This window comes from Oncorhynchus kisutch, unplaced genomic scaffold, assembly GCF_002021735.2.
Source record: "Oncorhynchus kisutch isolate 150728-3 unplaced genomic scaffold, Okis_V2 Okis01b-Okis20b_hom, whole genome shotgun sequence".
NCBI classification, from domain to species: domain Eukaryota; kingdom Metazoa; phylum Chordata; class Actinopteri; order Salmoniformes; family Salmonidae; genus Oncorhynchus; species Oncorhynchus kisutch.
The window spans coordinates 10451071-10468619 of NW_022261978.1; the positions used below are offsets into that span (position 1 = coordinate 10451071).

General features: G+C 42.0%; 2 protein-coding genes across 3 annotated transcripts in view; both read right to left on the minus strand.

Annotated features, from left to right (window-relative positions):
* Positions 1-1201: 1201 nt before the first annotated feature.
* LOC109877338 (gastrula zinc finger protein XlCGF17.1-like) lies at positions 1202-11564 on the minus strand. 2 transcript variants are annotated; one of them, XM_031811394.1, is made up of 2 exons: positions 11010-11564; positions 1202-2131 (listed from the first exon to the last, which is right to left on the minus strand). In XM_031811394.1, the coding sequence occupies exons 1-2, from the start codon at positions 11272-11274 to the stop codon at positions 1437-1439; spliced, it is 960 nt and encodes a 319-aa protein (XP_031667254.1). In that variant the 5' UTR covers positions 11275-11564; the 3' UTR covers positions 1202-1436. The 2 variants fall into 2 exon arrangements, with proteins under 2 accessions (XP_031667254.1, XP_031667253.1); XM_031811393.1 differs by having other exon boundaries at positions 1202-2134; positions 11010-11563.
* A 2814-nt stretch (positions 11565-14378) lies between these two features.
* The window catches only part of LOC109876839 (zinc finger protein 239-like), a 36106-nt gene continuing 32935 nt past the window's right edge, over positions 14379-17549 (minus strand). The window contains exon 2 of the mRNA XM_031811079.1: positions 14379-16453. Within this exon, the coding sequence (XP_031666939.1) occupies positions 15468-16453 (986 nt within the window). The 3' untranslated portion in view covers positions 14379-15467. The remainder of the gene's footprint in view (positions 16454-17549) is intronic.

Sequence of the window (17549 nt, forward strand, 5' to 3'; positions counted from 1 at the left end):
CACCATGGCCTTTTTTTTGCCTTTACCTCCCTTATCTCACCTCATTTGCTCACATCGTATATAGACTTGTTTATACTGTATTATTGACTGTATGTTTGTTTTACTCCATGTGTAACTCTGTTGTATATGTCGAACTGCGCTGCTTTATCTTGGTCAGGTCGCAGTTGTAAATGAGAACTTGCTCTCAACTTGCCTACCTGGTTAAATAAAGGTGAAATAAATAAAGTACCCGATGTCACAAAGGCCAAAAAGATCATCAAGGACATCAACGACCCGGGCCACGGCCTGTTCACCCCGCTATCATCCAGATGGCGAGGTCAGTACATGTGCATCAAAGCTGGGACCGAGAGACTGTTAAACAGCTTCTATCTCAAGGCCATCAGACTGTTAAATAGCAATCACTAGCCGGCCCCCACCCAGTACCCTGCCCTGAACTTAGTCACTGTCACTAGTCGGCTACCACCCAATACCCTGCCCTGAACTTAGTCACTGTCACTAGCCGGGCACCACCCAATACCCTGCCCTGAACTTAGTCACTGTCACTAGTCGGCTACCACCCAATACCCTGCCCTGAACTTAGTCACTGTCACTAGCCGGGCACCACCCAATACCCTGCCCTGAACTTAGTCACTGTCACTAGCCGGCTACCACCCAATACCCTGCCCTGAACTTAGTCACTGTCACTAGCCGGCTACCACCCAATACCCTGCCCTGAACTTAGTCACTGTCACTAGCCGTAGATATGTGGTAGTAGAGTAGAGGCCTGAGGGAACACACTTAATATGTTGTAGATATGTGGTAGTAGAGTAGAGGCCTGAGGGCACACTTAATGTGTTGTAGATATGTGGTAGTAGAGTAGAGGCCTGAGGGCACACACTTAATGTGTTGTTGATATATGGTAGTAGAGTAGAGGCCTGAGGGCACACACTTAATGTGTTGTTGATATATGGTAGTAGAGTAGAGGCCTGAGGGCACACACTTAATGTGTTGTTGATATATGGTAGTAGAGTAGAGGCCTGAGGGCACACACTTAATGTGTTGTTGATATATGGTAGTAGAGTAGAGGCCTGAGGGCACACACTTAATGTTGTGAAATCTGTTATGACTGTTTTGTAATGTTTAAAAAAAATGTAGAACTGCCTTCATTTTGCAGGATTCCAGGAAGAGTAGTGGGGATCGATAATAAATACAGAGGCTTGTGAAAGGCAAATTACTTATATATTTATGTACATTATGCAATATGAAAAGCATATGATGAACAACAGAGGGTTTATACTTGTATCAAATCCAACGAAGCTCATCATCAAAAACCCAACAGACACCTGATATTAGACATGATCAGGTCTCTAAATGAAACAACAACAGCAGGAACCTTATTCTGCTTTCATATATACAAATGGATTTCATAAAGATTAAACAAAAACACAAATGATCAGTCAAAAACTCAAGTCAGAACACAGCCTCTCTATTTTCTCATGTGATTTCAGGTCCTCTAACTGGGAAAATGTCTTTCCACACTGAGAGCAGTGGTATGTCTTCACCTCCTGTGTATGTATTCTTTCATGCTTATTCAGCTGCCTTAACCAGTTAAATCTCTTTCCACACTGGGAGCAGTGGTAGGTCTTATCCCCTCCTGTGTGTGTCCTGTCATGCACAATCAGGGCTTCTAACTGGGTAAACCGCTTTCCACACAAGGAACATTGGAGGTTTTTTTGTGTGTGTATTCGCTCATGCGATTTCAGAGTCCCTAACCACCTAATACTTTTTCCACAATGGGAACAGGAGTAAGACTTCTCTCCAGAGTGTATTTGCTTATGACTTTTCAGGTAATCTAACCGAGTAAAACACTTCCCACACTGGGAACACTTGTAAGGCTTTTCTCCTGTGTGTGTTCGCTTGTGTGATTTCAGGTGTTGTGATCGGATAAAACTCTTCCCACACTGGGAGCACTGGTAAGGCTTTTCTCCTGTGTGTGTTCTCTTGTGCAATTTCAGTTGTTGTGATCGGATAAAACTCTTTCCACACTGGGAGCAGTGGTGTCGTCTCGCCGATTTGGACGTCTCTGGGTCTGGTTCCCCTGAAGGACTCTCGCTGCCACTCTCGCTGCCAGAGTGAGAGTCTGGTCGCTCTCCTGCTAAAAGACAAACAAACGATTTAGTTCAATACTAAAACAGAGCCCTGATATGAAACCTCCATGTGATAAAACTATCTTCCTGTGTGGTTTAATGGGCTGTGTCTGTGCACCGGGGTTCAGTTGGTATTTTCTTTTGACCCGACTAGACGCACTAAGAACATCCCAGGCAAATCTGTTGAATAGTTGATACTGTGTCCCTATCAAACAGCGACCGGACAAACATTATTAGGTTTTTACAGGTATTTATTTGGATTTCAGCATTATTGGTTTTGTTCCGTCCATTATCCTCCTTTTCTAGTCTAGTAGAATTGATTTGATATTTAGATTATGGATGTGAGGACGACGGTCCATACATTAAAAAGGACTAACATGTCAACTACAGAACTAAGCCAACCTCAGCGTGAGCTTTGGTTGTGAATGGTGTGAACTTCGAACTCTTATTCACTACAGAAGTGAGACATCCTAGACGTTGAGTTAGCAACAGCAGCTAAAAACATGGGCTTGGAAAGGACAGACAGAGTATCCCGTCTACCACCTAACGACGACACTACAACGTTTCCCGTTCACCACCAGAGACACTCTTCAAAGGACAAAGGACTCTGTTGGGCAACACTGCCATCCATCTACCACCAACCTATGGAAGCGCAGCTCAGAGTTAATATTTAATCACATTTTTCTTTTCCAAACGGGTGGTAATTTAGAAGGCATAGGATATTGTATTTACGATAGCATAGCTTCTCGCTTTGTTCTTCAGTCTTCCCGCTCTTTCACTCAAACCCAACCCCCGTTCTTTGTGTAAGTTTTCCTTTATGACATCATTTGTAATCAAGGTATGATTCATTCTGTGTATATTTAATTCTGTGTGATTAGTTAGGTATTTAGTAAATAAATAATTAAACCCAATTTTGTATTGCTGATTCAACTTGTTAGCCAAGAGTATACTCTGCTTCCAAGAATTTAACATTGTTCGATGATCTGAAAACTCTGAAACATAAAATTATTGGAGCCCCCGTGCGAGGAATCTAAAATGGAATGACGCTTTCATTTTGATTCAGCCTATATACATTTGAAAAGCAGATGACATAATATACCAAGTGGTAGACAAGCATTATTGGGTGTGTGTGTGCTGAGGATTCCTCCGTGTTGTTCTGACGTAGTCAGTGGGTACCGTAAGTGGATACGTTTCTGTATGAGGGCTGATAAAGATAATTATAGAAATCTGAGAAATAAGAGTGTTTGGCCAAACTCAGGGCTATTTCTGCCTCGCGCGTTTCAGACGTGTGTAGGCTCGGTCATTATTAATTTTCTCGAGCAAAGGACAAAAGAGCCAGCCGATTGAAATCAAGGAGATATTAGCATGACCAGCGCAAATTATCTAGGTCTCTCTCGTGTTTCCTCGCGAGTAGACCACGGTGCAGTTCGTCGTTTGCCGCGTGTTCCGATTGAAATATCGTCAAAATAACGCCGAAAAGGGTTTGAACATAATATGTTATGATTAAAACATCGTCATAATAACGCCGAAAAGGGTTTGAACATATGTTGATGTGAGTAAAACTTTTCCCTTGCTAAGGGAATCCTATGTTGCTAAGGGAATCCTATGTTGTGCATTTTTCATGCATAAAGTAGGATTAGCCTGCACAAGATTCTACGCTAACAAAGGGAAAACAGCCATTTTGTTTTCTTTCGCAACATTGTAATTCCTCCGCCTTGCGGAACGGAAGTCCCGCCCCGGGTGCTTCCGCTTGATTTCAGTGTGTGCAATCAGTGACGGCTGAAGTCTGTGCCAGTACTTTCCTAGAAGAATTATTCAGGTCACACTCAAGTCATTAATTATCCAGACGGATATCAATGTCTTATTCAATTGAACTATTAAGTGAAATGGCCTGATTTACATCCTCAAATGGATCTTTCAAATAATATCCAAATTGATGAGTTTTCTAAATAAGACATTGTAAACTTTTTCCAAACTAACCTAGATGAAACAACTTCTCAGGTTAATTAAAGTTGAATTCCCAAATAGCCTATACAGGTCTGATTTATCATTAAATTGATCAATCAGTCAAATGTGATTTTTGCAAAACCCATTCAGTAATCCAGTACTGACAGAAGCCCCGCCCCATCTGGAATCCCAAGTGGCTTCGGCCTTCAGGGAGAAGTGCACCAGTGTTGAATATTCCCAACATTAGATCTAATGTTTACACTTATGATATCCAATCAATGGAGATTGTATGGATTATGATATCCAATCAATGGAGATTGTATGGATTATGATATCCAATCAATGGAGATTGTATGGATTATGATATCCAATCAATGGAGATTGTATGGATTATCGTCTCAGTCAATTTAATAAGTTAAATTGTTGAACATAACTTAATGTTCTTCCAATCAAATGAGACACTTTTAAACTTCTCATATTAACCTGGATGAAGCAACCTCTCATATTAACCTGGATGAAGCAACCTCTCATATTAACCTGGATGAAGAAACCTCTCAGGTTAACCTGGATGAAGCAACCTCTCATATTAACCTGGATGAAGAAACTTCTCCTATTAACCTGGATGAAGCAACTTCTCATATTAACCTGGATGAAGAAACCTCTCCTATTAACCTGGATGAAGAAACTTCTCATATTAACCTGGATGAAGAAACCTCTCCTATTAACCTGGATGAAGAAACTTCTCATATTAACCTGGATGAAGCAACATCTCCTATTAACCTGGATGAAGAAACTTCTCATATTAACCTGGATGAAGCAACTTCTCCTATTAACCTGGATGAAGAAACTTCTCCTATTAACCTGGATGAAGCAACATCTCATATTAACCTGGATGAAGAAACCTCTCCTATTAACCTGGATGAAGCAACTTCTCATATTAACCTGGATGAAGAAACTTCTCCTATTAACCTGGATGAAGCAACCTCTCAGGTTAACCTGGATGAAGAAACCTCTCCTATTAACCTGGATGAAGCAACCTCTCATATTAACCTGGATGAAGCAACCTCTCCTATTAACCTGGATGAAGAAACTTCTCATATTAACCTGGATGAAGAAACCTCTCATATTAACCTGGATGAAGCAACCTCTCATATTAACCTGGATGAAGCAACTTCTCATATTAACCTGGATGAAGCAACTTCTCATATTAACCTGGATGAAGCAACTTCTCCTATTAACCTGGATGAAGCAACTTCTCATATTAACCTGGATGAAGCAACTTCTCATATTAACCTGGATGAAGCAACTTCTCATATTAACCTGGATGAAGCAACTTCTCATATTAACCTGGATGAAGCAACTTCTCATATTAACCTGGATGAAGAAACTTCTCCTATTAACCTGGATGAAGCAACCTCTCATATTAACCTGGATGAAGCAACATCTCATATTAACCTGGATGAAGCAACATCTCATATTAACCTGGATGAAGCAACCTCTCAGGTTAATTACAGTTTAATACCCAGGTAGTATTAATCAATTAATTAATTGGCAATGATTAATTATTTCAATTTGCTTTTGCAAATTCATTCACGTCAAACTTCCACATTACTGGTATGGTACTGATGGTTTGTCAACATCTATAAATAGATTAAACTTGTTTTTGCAGCTTCCAATGAATTCCAAACCCAAACTTTGAAAAAAAAAAATAGGCCAATTTTTCCTCTAAACTTTTCTAATAATGTGCAAGCTATCAAAGGAGGTGGTCACCACCTCTCCGCTAATTAGTGAACATCCACCCATAAAAGGATTGATCTCTGACCTCAGCAGCGATACCAACCCTAATTATGCCATTCGTGAAAAAACAGCCGAAATTGCGAACGCTCTGCAAAATCAACCATCAAACAGGCTTTGTGACGGTTCTCTCCACTTTAGCACTTCTGTATCGCCATCAAAGGTTGGCATCGGTCCAATACCACAGTAAACAGCTGAAGCATGTGCAAGACATGGCTAACATGAGGGGACAGGTGGAGAGAACTGAGCAACTATTGACAAAAGCAGGAAATGAAAACATTCTGCTAGCCGAAGAACTGCGTTTGAATTCAGAACAATTAAAAGTAATTGCAGAATACTTATGACGATGAAAGAGCACAACCTCTTCAACAAAATCGTTGTCTCCAGGAACAACTCGATTTAGCCAAAACTAAATACGATGTAGTCCACTCCAAACTCGATAAATCTGTTTGAGTCATCTACAAACAGGAGCTCAACTTGATAACATGCAGGCAGTTTTGTTGAACGTTACCCAGAGGAACACGGTTCTCCTCAAAACGCTGCAGAATCTAAACAGCCTGGAGGACTGCTTAACTTGTCATGCTCTAATTGATTCAGGCGCGAAGCCAGCTAAACGTTGGTTAAAAGTGGAACGATGCGACACTACACTTCGAGGGGTCACTCAGACTACCTCACCTCTCACATGGAGTGTCATGCTGAAACTACACATCAAGGACGTATCGCTCGTTCACCCTGTGTATGTTACCAGCCTCGAAACGGGTACCCCTGCTACTTGGAGCAGACTTGATGGATTGGTTACTCCCATTGATGGATTGGAAAACCAACAGGGTATGGTCACAGGCTACAGTGCCTCCTCCACCGACCACACTGTCTCCCCTAACGCTAGCTGCAACGCAGTCATTCACGAGGGGAATCTGTCAAAAGCTGCAGTTTTGCAGTCCAAAACGCTGCAGACCAAAGACCATCAGTTAATGAACACAAGGACAAAGTTGGATGACAAATCAGCAGAACTCATTGAAGTCGCTGACCAAATGAATGCTGAGAGAACTCAGGTGATGAAGATGGAAATATGAATGATGAGAGAACTCAGGTGATGAAGATGGAAATATGAATGATGAGAGAACTCAGGTGATGAAGGTGGAAATATGAATGATGAGAGAACTCAGGTGATGAAGATGGAAATATTGATTTCTAAGCAGGCGGAGGAAATCTCATCACTGAATCTCTCGCTCCGTACTCAAGACCTCTATCTGCAAACCATGACGGATAAGTTTGAGAACGAAAGTAGCAAATGCGACACTCACGTGTCCAAAATCAGTACTCTAAGTGCTCAAGTGGACTCTGCAATGCAGCAGAATACCACCCTTAGGTACCATCTGGAGGAAGTCCAGAATGGTCACGCTCTACAGCGTGACTATCCATCCAAGCAACCGGAGCCCGGTACTCAAAGGAGTGAAGATGATAGGTTTCAGACTTTGCCTCCATCATGTGTCCCTCAGTCTTCTCCTCTTGGCCATTCGGCACTGAGTAATATGGCGCCTCTTGGCCAACAAAGCCAAAGCTCTGCTTCTCCTCTTGGCCTTTTGGCTCCACTTTCCCCACAGGATGAGGCCAACCCTCTCCACCCGCTTGATGCGGAATACCTTGACAAACTCATCAAGAATTTCCCCACCTTTGACCCCGTTCCAGGTCAGCCAAACGATACTGAGACGTTCCTAGCTGACGTAGAGGAAGCGTTGGGTGGCTACCCGAACGCTACGGGTTCTGACAGGGTTTACCTGTTGAAGAGAACGTCGAAAAGACACGTGACAAGGTTAATTCGCCTACAACAGCAATACGCGCTAAATGACTACGCTAAACTTGCCACAGCTTTGAAATTTGAATTCAGTGGTTCTGCGACTCGCAAACACGATAGCTCACAGGCTAACACGGTCAAACAAGCTCGGAACGAACACGCACAAGCGTACTATCATCTTCATTCAGCTTACTTTGTCCTACTCACTGAAACAGGCATGGAAGACCTGTTACCATTTAAACAAATGTTTCTGTCGAACATGTATCCCACCTTCATTACCTACTTACCTACCTACCTGCATCCCACGTTGCTTGCCTATCTTAAAACTCAGAGAGCTTGCAAGCACAGCTTTTGAGGCATCAAAACCTCGCAACGCTAAGAGCCCTGATCACTCGGTTTTGAAGTTTGACCAGGAGCACTCACTCCAGTTAGAGGATTATCAGGTATTGGAGCGTTGAGAGATGACGCACAACAACGGGTTCCACCACAAATCCAATAACCAACGAGGTCGACTGTAAAGTACGTCGCCATCAAAGCGACTACCGCTATAATCGACCTGTTCGCTATGTTCCTGCCCCCAACCCACACAAAGTGTCAGAGCACAAGGGTAACAAAGGGTTGAAGGATGATCAAAACGTAGACCAATGTTCTCCAGAAGTTCTACTACGTGAAGAACTAAAGCGAGAAACATTTGAGAAAAGGGTAAAAGGGATTAGACGGGGAATTACCAGACACCAGGTCCGCAGGAAATAACACCCATAGCAGGGACGTTAAAATTCAAATCCCGCTCTCACTCGAGACCCCATCCAGGGCCCACTTGATCAAGAAACAAGACTCTGTTACAAAGGTTGCGAAGAAAAAGGTCAAACACTTTGCTAAAGCCAAGCCCACTCAAAATCTGAAAATCGATCTGCTTCCACCTTGAACAGAAATGACACATCATGTCTATGCGAACGACCCCTCCACTTTGTGGGGAATATGTCCACTAATCACGAATCTAAACGGCCTGGAGGACTGCTTAACTTGTCATGCTCTAATTGATTCAGGCGCGACGATATCACTCATCTCTCAAACATTGTTCGATGATCTCAAAAGAGCTTTGAAGCCAGCTAAACGTTGGTTAAAAGTGAAACGATGCGACACTACACTTCGAGGGGTCACTCAGACTACCTCACCTCTCACATGGAGTGTCATGCTGAAACTACACTTCAAGGACATATCGCTCGTTCACCCTGTGTATGTTACCAGCCTCGAAATGGGTACCCCTGCTACTTGGAGCAGACTTGATGGATTGGTTACTCCCATTGATGGATTGGAAAACCAACAAGGTATGGTCACAGGCTACAGTGCCTCCTCCACCGACCACACTGTCTCCCCTAACGCTAGCTGCAACGCAGTCATTCACCAGGGGAATCTGTCAAAAGCACCCCTTGGGAAAAAGACGTTTAGAAACCTCTTGGGGCAGAATCCGATCCAAGGAGATATTACGATATCTCGACACATTCCATCAGCCAATCTGATTGAATATTCTTGTCCTGATTTCGAGCCAGCTGTCTCTGTGAATGAGCAACTTCCCTCCTCCTTGCAGTCCAGTAATACGGTAGTTGAGATGAACTGCCCTCCTCCTTGCAGTCCTGTAATACGGTAGTTGAGATGAACTGCCCTCCTCCTTGCAGTCCTGTAATACGGTAGTTGAGATGAACTGCCCTCCTCCTTGCAGTCCTGTAATACGGTAGTTGAGATGAACTGCCCTCCTCCTTGCAGTCCAGTAATACGGTAGTTGAGATGAACTGCCCTCCTCCTTGCAGTCCTGTAATACGGTAGTTGAGATGAACTGCCCTCCTCCTTGCAGTCCAGTAATACGGTAGTTGAGATGAACTGCCCTCCTCCTTGCAGTCCTGTAATACGGTAGTTGAGATGAACTGCCCTCCTCCTTGCAGTCCTGTAATACGGTAGTTGAGATGAACTTCTCTTGCCCTTCGGACACTTCCGCAAACACTACACCTTCCGCTTTGTGGGGGACTGTCAACCCTTACAATGACACTAATGGCGTCAGTCCAGCAACTGACCCGATGACTCCCAATGGTGAAACACTTTGCAATATCACAGACCGATATCCTTGCCTCAGTTCGCAGGTACTGAAGAGGTTGCCACACGCGGACACGCTGAAAATTACCTGATGCGGTAATGAGAAATGTGTGTTTTGGTAAAGAGAGGCCCTTAGCTTCATCTGGAAGTAATAGGAGACAGACATTATGAGTCAGCAAACTATGTTGGTAAGGTAATGGGTCTCTAAGGGTTGACTACATCACTAAAGCCCATTCATGTCTCCATGTTGGTAAGGTAATGGTTCTCTAAGTGTTGACCACATCACTAAAGCCCATTCATGTCTCCATGTTGGTAAGGTAATGGTCTCTAAGTGTTGACTACATCACTAAAGCCCAACATCTCCATGTTGGTAAGGTAATGGTCTCTAAGTGTTTACCACATCACTAAAGCCCATTCATGTCTCCATGTTGGTAAGGTAATGGTTCTCTAAGTGTTTACCACATCACTAAAGCCCATTCATGTCTCCATGTTGGTAAGGTAATGGTTCTCTAAGTGTTGACCACACCACTAAAGCCCATTCATGTCTCCATGTTGGTAAGGTAATGGTTCTCTAAGTGTTGACCACATCAATAAAGATTTACAAAAGTTTTAGCTTTTTTGTCATTTTGGTATTGACAAGGTCAAGTGTCATAAAGGGGGAGGGTGCAAGAATAAGACCCTCATTCTGAACGCATATAAGTGAACCATTTTAAATATCTTGTGCTCATCTAATGAATAGTCCACTAGATGATGCATCATGGGGGAATAAAACTTGGAGTTTACAACAATACCCCATAATGACATCACAATACCCCATAATGACATCACAATACCCCATCATGGGGGAATAAAACGTTGTAAAAAACAAATACTGGAGTTTTTACAGCAACTTGAACAAGTGTTACAGTAATGAGAAATATGTCCACAGACACTTTATGAGAATCACCTCTTTCACCACTTGATTTAGAAACCTAATTCCAACGGTCCATTATTCCTTTCGTGGAAAGGCAAGTTGAACACTATATTAAAATATATATATTTTTACCAAATCACTTAAGAAACCTAAAACCAACTTAGGATCGTTCACAGGGTATGTTCTCATAGGATTGTTCACCCTATGGTTCACCCAAAAAGCACTTACACGTTTATATATAAATATGAGTAACTTTACAATTTCAATAGCCTCGTCTTCAAGCATGTGACCTAGCAATCTTCAAGGACTGAAGAGTTTGTGCCCCCATATTTAAGACACTACTTACTGGTGTTACTCAGACCTCCCGTCTCCTCTTCCTCCTCTTCCAACGTGCCAGTCATCTTCCCCACCATCTTCACTCCGAAAACTCCTTCCTCCTCCACTTTCACTCTGGAAGCTTCTTTCTCTGTCACAGTAACTTCTTTGTCTTCTTCTTTCACTGTAACAGCCTCATCCTCTACTTCTTGTTTAACTGTGACAGCCTCTTCTTCTTTCTCCGTCCAGCAGACCCCCTCTTCTTCAGCAGGAGTGGAGTAGCTAAGTGAACTCATGATCGGGGATGTTAGCTCGCTAGCTACTTAGCATTAGCGATTAGCCTCGTGCAAAGCTAACTTAGCAAGCCAGCCACCTGACAAACAACGTAAATATTAACCTTACATTAAATGGGCCAACAAATAGACACGGCATAAGTATGTTTAAAACACAGTGACTGATGTTTACGGAAATGTTGGCTACGCAGGTTGCCGACCAAATGTTTGACTGTTTATGAAGTGTCCCGTCCACTACAATAGACGTCACACTAGCGGTATCGCCTGAAATCTGCATATCGCCATCTGCTGACTGGAGTGGGTAACGCGGTAGTATTTATTTTAATTTGGGGCGGCAAACATTTGTTTCATAGAATGTAATCTTTTATGTAAACATACAGAGACGCGTGTGTTGATGGATTAGTGCAGATTTTGTAAAGAGATTATTTAAATACTATAAGACACAACAGTAGTAGGCCTGATTACCAATGACGAGACATCTAGAAAGCTTGGACCTAGAGACTGAAAAACACCTTCTATCTCAAGGCAATCAGACTGTTTTTTAACTATCACTGAGCTGGTTACCGCTCGGTTACTCAACCCTGCACCTTAGAGGCTACCGGCGTCACTGGTCACTTAAAATTTTTTACATTAGTCACTTTAATAATGTTTACATACTGTTTTACTCACTTCATATGCATATACTGTATTCTACTGTATTTTAGTCAATGCCACATTGCTCATCCTAATATTTATATATTTCTAAATTCCATTATTTTACTTTTACATGTGTGTGTATTGTTGTGAATCGTTAGATACTACTGCGCTGTTAGATCTCGGAACACAAGCATATCGCTACACCCGCAATAATATCTGCTAAATATGTGTATGTTGCCAATACAATTAGATTTTATTTTACAGCACATCCGCATGAGCATTTAAGCCCTAGTTCATGCAGCTCTCTATCGCCGCACCAAACAAAAAAATATGTCACTTTCTCTTGGGAAAGATTAGCGACAGAGTGGCCTGTCGGCTCATACTGAATTATTCCACTGTTCTGTCGTTCGCTACAGACTTCAGTCTGAGACTGCCGTCATTGAAGCCGATTGTGGTGACGTCTAAATGAGGGGTGTTGTACAAAACAAAGTAATCAACGATTGGCTCATCTCCAACCAATCAGAGTAGCAACACCAGACGAACCCTCACTCACTAGCGGACCAATGAAGACACATTGTTCACGCCTCCCACTACAAACCCCGCCCTTCATGGAAAAATAATGCCAAAACTCGCATTCCGAAAGACTGACAGTGAAAGCAAAGACATGAACAGCGTAACCCAGTTAGTACATGCAGGCAAGAGCGTAGGCAAAATGTATTCAATCGGATTGGTTGCTGGGAAAGTTGAACTGAAAACGATTTCTGCATTCGATTTCAAATTTTGATTTGAATCATTTGTCATTGAGTTTTGCTCTCGCCTTAATTATTTGCTTACAAGTTTTTGTGTTTTGCTTTTGATGTCTTTTTACATTCTTTTTATTCCTTAATTTTTAAACATGTTTACATTCACAACTTTATTTTTCATTTTTACGATTTATTTCATTTTGAGTTCCATACACATGGCGTGAATTTGACCCCATAGGAGTCTGCTGCAGAATTGAGAGCGGTTGTAAATGAAACCAATCAGTACATTTTATTTATTTTTATTTTACCTTTATTTAACTAGGCAAGTCAGTTAATTAAGAACAAATTCTTATTTTCAATGACGGCCTCAGAACTAGTGGGTTAACTGGTCTAGGAACAGTGGGTTAACTGGTCTAGGAACAGTGGGTTAACAAAGCTCTTAACCCTGCCAAGCTGCTCTTAATTGTTCCCTTTGATGAATTGTGGAACAGTTTTATTCCGTTAGTACTTTAGTATGTCAGTTAGTTCGTACCTTAGTCACGTGCGATATCTCAGACAGCACTGGCCTGATTTTGACGAAACTTGGGTGAATGATGCTCTTGCCATAGAGATCTGGCATTTACAAAATTACACTGATTGGCAAGATGTTGGCGCTGTAACAAGATAAACCCATTTTAAAGTCCCATCTTATAAAATGTTATTGTTAGTTACGAATTCAACATAATTCAAGTGAAATTAGTGTTGTAAATATGTATGGTATAAATTACAGTGATGTGTCTTTGCAATTACAGTTTTCTTGTTAATTTCAGCCTCATATTTCTCTTTGGCTTTTGTTTGTCTGTCTTTCCTCTTGGTGGCATTCATACGTCTTTGTGCCAACAACTTGAAATGGAACCCCATTTAAATAGAAGCCTTTTCCTCTCCCAACTGTTATTTTCCTGTTAAAGGCTGGGCATCTGGTGAAGGTCAACAACATGATATATTACTATTAGAATGAAAGGCTGGGCATCTGGTGAAGGGCAACAACATGATATATTACTATTAGAATGAAAGGCTGGGCATCTCCGTCCAGCTGACGACCGCTTCTTTAGCAGGGGGCGAGTAATTTCGTGAGCTCATGGTCGGTGATGTGCCACCATACTGCCACCTAGAGGGGTGGTGTTGGAACAGTTATTAAAGTCAAGGTTGGTGATTTAACTTTAACCTGCAGTTATGGAACGTTTTCTCGCAAGTATCATTTTAATTGGCCGATTCCTCCCGATGACCCGGATGGAATCATGTCATCCTTCCTCAACCCATAGGACAGGGACCATCAACTAGAATCAGCCGCATGACGATTTTTCTTTTTCTTGAGCGGAATGTCGGAATGGCCGGAACAGAAATACAAATAATTTGTAGATGGCAAATTGACCTCCTTGCTCATATTTTTATACGACCGCGTGTCTCTCTATTATGCTTGGGAATACTTGGGAACAGATTTCTTGAATTAAAATCACTTGGAGCTGGTGTTTTTACAGTCTTTCATGTTGATGACCCAGTTGATGACCTGGATGGAATCATGTGATACTTCCTTAACCAATAGGAAGTCCCACCCAGTTGATGACCTGGATGGAATCATGTGATACTTCGTTAACCAATAGGAAAGTCCCACCCAGTTGATGACCTGGATGGAATCATGTGATACTTCCTTAACCAATAGGAAAGTCCCACCCAGTTGATAACCTGGATGGAATCATGTGATACTTCCTTAACCAATAGGAAAGTCCCACCCAGTTGATGACCAGGATGGAATCATGTGATACCTCCTTAACCAATAGGAAAGTCCCACCCAGTTGATGACCTGGATGGCATCATGTGATACCTCCTTAACCAATAGGAAAGTCCCACCCAGTTGACTGCTTTTTAATGGTGGAAACCCTCAATGTTCATGCCAAAATGTGTTCCATGCGTCTTAGAGTCCGACATCTCACTCTGTTTCTCATCTCTCTTCCCCAATTTAGATCAATTAGTCCTCTGTGTTTAGTTCACATAATATCATTTTAAAGTTTGCGTGAAGTTGTCTGTGATAGAATACAACAAATGTAGACATGAATAAATAAATTTCTATAGCTTCCTAAATAGTTTTTAGAATGGTGGTGGAGTACCAAAATGGAGGCGCAATGGCTTCAAAACAGCACCCCATTCCTCTCATCTAGTGTGTATATATATAAATCATTGGTACCAACCCCCTCCCCCCAAACACACATTTCTCAACTAACCCGAGCCAACGCTCTGTGTTCTAATACCCAGGTCTGTTGTTGGACATTCCACACTCTGTGTTCTACTACCCAGGTCTGGTGTTGGACATTCCACACTCTGTGTTCTACTACCCAGGTCTGTTGTTGGAGGTTGTTCCACACTCTGTGTTCTACTACCCAGGTCTGGTGTTGGACATTCCACACTCTGTGTTCTACTACCCAGGTCTGGTGTTGGATATTCCACTCTCTGTGTTCTACTACCCAGGTCTGGTGTTGGATATTCCACTCTCTGTGTTCTACTACCCATGTCTGGTGTTGGACATTCCACTCTCTGTGTTCTACTACCCAGGTCTGGTGTTGGACATTCCACTCTCTGTGTTCTACTACCCATGTCTGGTGTTGGACATTCCACTCTCTGTGTTCTACTACCCAGGTCTGGTGTTGGAGGTCATTCCACTCTCTGTGTTCTACTACCCAGGTCTGGTATTGGACATTCCACTCTCTGTGTTCTACTACCCAGGTCTGGTGTTGGAATTCATTCCGCTCTCTGTGTTCTACTACCCAGGTCTGTTGTTGGAGGTCATTCCACTCTCTGTGTTCTACTACCCAGGTCTGGTGTTGGAGGACATTCCACTCTCTGTGTTCTACTACCCAGGTCTGGTGTTGGACATACCATTCTCTGTGGATCTACTGTGTGCATTTTCTGATGTTTAATCAGATCTCTTAAATCAGAGTATCTCTTCTCACATTGATCACAGCTATAAGGCTTCTCTCCAGTGTGAGTTCTCTGGTGGGATTTAAGGTTGGTTGACTGAGTAAAACTCTTCCCACACTGATCACAGCTATAGGGCTTCTGTCCTGTGTGAGTTCTCTGGTGTGATATCAGGTTATTTGACTGAGTAAAACTCTTCCCACACTGATCACAGCTATAAGGCTGCTCTCCTGTGTGAGTTCTCTGGTGTGATATCAGGTTATTTGACTGAGCAAAACTCTTCCCACATTGATAACAGCTATAAGGCTGCTCTCCTGTGTGTGTTCTCTGGTGTAGTAATAGTCCTCTTGACGTGGTTAAGTTTATTCCACAGTCAGAGCAGTGGTAATGCTTCTCTCCCGTGTGTATTCTCTGGTGTGCAGTCAGGTTAGCTGAGGTAGCAAAACTCTTCCCACATTGATCACAGCCATAGGTTTTCTCTCCTGTATGAATTCTCAGGTGTGATTTCAATGAATGTGATCTGGAGAAAGTCATGCCACACTGTGAGCAGCGATAAGGTTTCTCTCCTGTGTGGATTCTCTGGTGTATTTTAAGTTCTGACGAAGAGGTGCATCTCTTCCCACATTGATCACAGTTGAAAAGCTTCTCACCTGTGTGAATTCTCAGGTGTAATTTTAGTGAATCTGATCTTGAATAACTCTTCCCACATTCAGAGCAGCGGAGCGGTTTCTTCCCTGTAAGTGTTAGCTGGTGTTTAATGAGGTGTTCTGATGTGGAGAGGCTCTTCTCTGCTTCCTCAGAATCAGGATGTTGTTGAGGCTCCCCGGATGATCGACGATAGTCATGTCTCTCTCCTGTGTGAACGACAAAGTCAGACGGTCAATGGCGTGAATGATTAAATTATTTTACAAACTTTGGACAATTGTCTTCTAAGTATTTTTGGGGGGTTCGTTTTTGGTCCACCAGTCACCGTGGCAGGCAGATTGAAAAAAAAAAAAAACGACCATCCAAAATATTATTTTCCGCTATGACTACAAAATAATAAATAAAAATGAATAAGCATTCTTTGTCATTGTTGTAAAACAAGAAATGTGAGTATGAAGTAATGTGGTATGTTACTCAATGTACAGTAATTTCATTTTTGTGATATGAGTCTTTTAACCAATGTGTGTTAAAATAATTAATTTGGACACAATAGTAATGATGAACAGTTGTATAAGTGAACATCAAGAATCAGCAAAGTGCCTCCATATCACTACACACCACACTGTCCTGACTGATACAATGCTGATTGGTGCAGTTGACTTATTATTATAGTTCTACGCTGACATGTATCACAAGGAGTACATGTGATCCTACATTTATAGTTAGGAGCACACAAATATATTTAGGAGCACACAAATATATTTAGGAGCACACCAATATATTTAGGAGCACACCAATATATTTAGGAGCACACAAATATATTTAGGAGCACACAAATATATTTAGGAGCACACAAATATATTTAGGAGCACACAAATATATTTAGGAGCACACAAATATATTTAGGAGCACACAAATATAGTTAGGAGCACACAAATATATTTAGGAGCACACAAATATATTTAGGAGCACACAAATATAGTTAGAAGCACACAAATATATTTAGGAGCACACAACTATATTTAGGAGCACAACTAAAGTACGAGTCTTTTAATGACATGTTTTTTGTTGGGGTGATCCAGTTTCAGTGAAGCACAATTTTCCCCTCAAATAGGTGTCATTAGGATATACCAAAAATGTTCAGTTGTCCCTTTAAGGTGGGGTCCGATACCGTGGTAACAGGGTATTGGGTGTGTCTTTAAGTGATAGATGAGGATGGTGATCTCTGTTGTCTCTTCAGTGGGAGCAAACTAACTGACATTGAATGATGATCTCTGTTGTCTCTTCAGTGGGAGCAAACTAACT

Coding starts and splice junctions, on each gene's coding strand:
- LOC109877338 (XM_031811393.1), bottom strand. CDS start 11,274: ATGAGTTCACTTAGCTACTCCACTCCTGCTGAAGAAGAGGGGGTCTGC. Junction 2,135..11,009: donor GGGAGGTCTGAGTAACACCA/GTAAGTAGTGTC, acceptor TTTGTCTTTTAG/CAGGAGAGCGACCAGACTCT.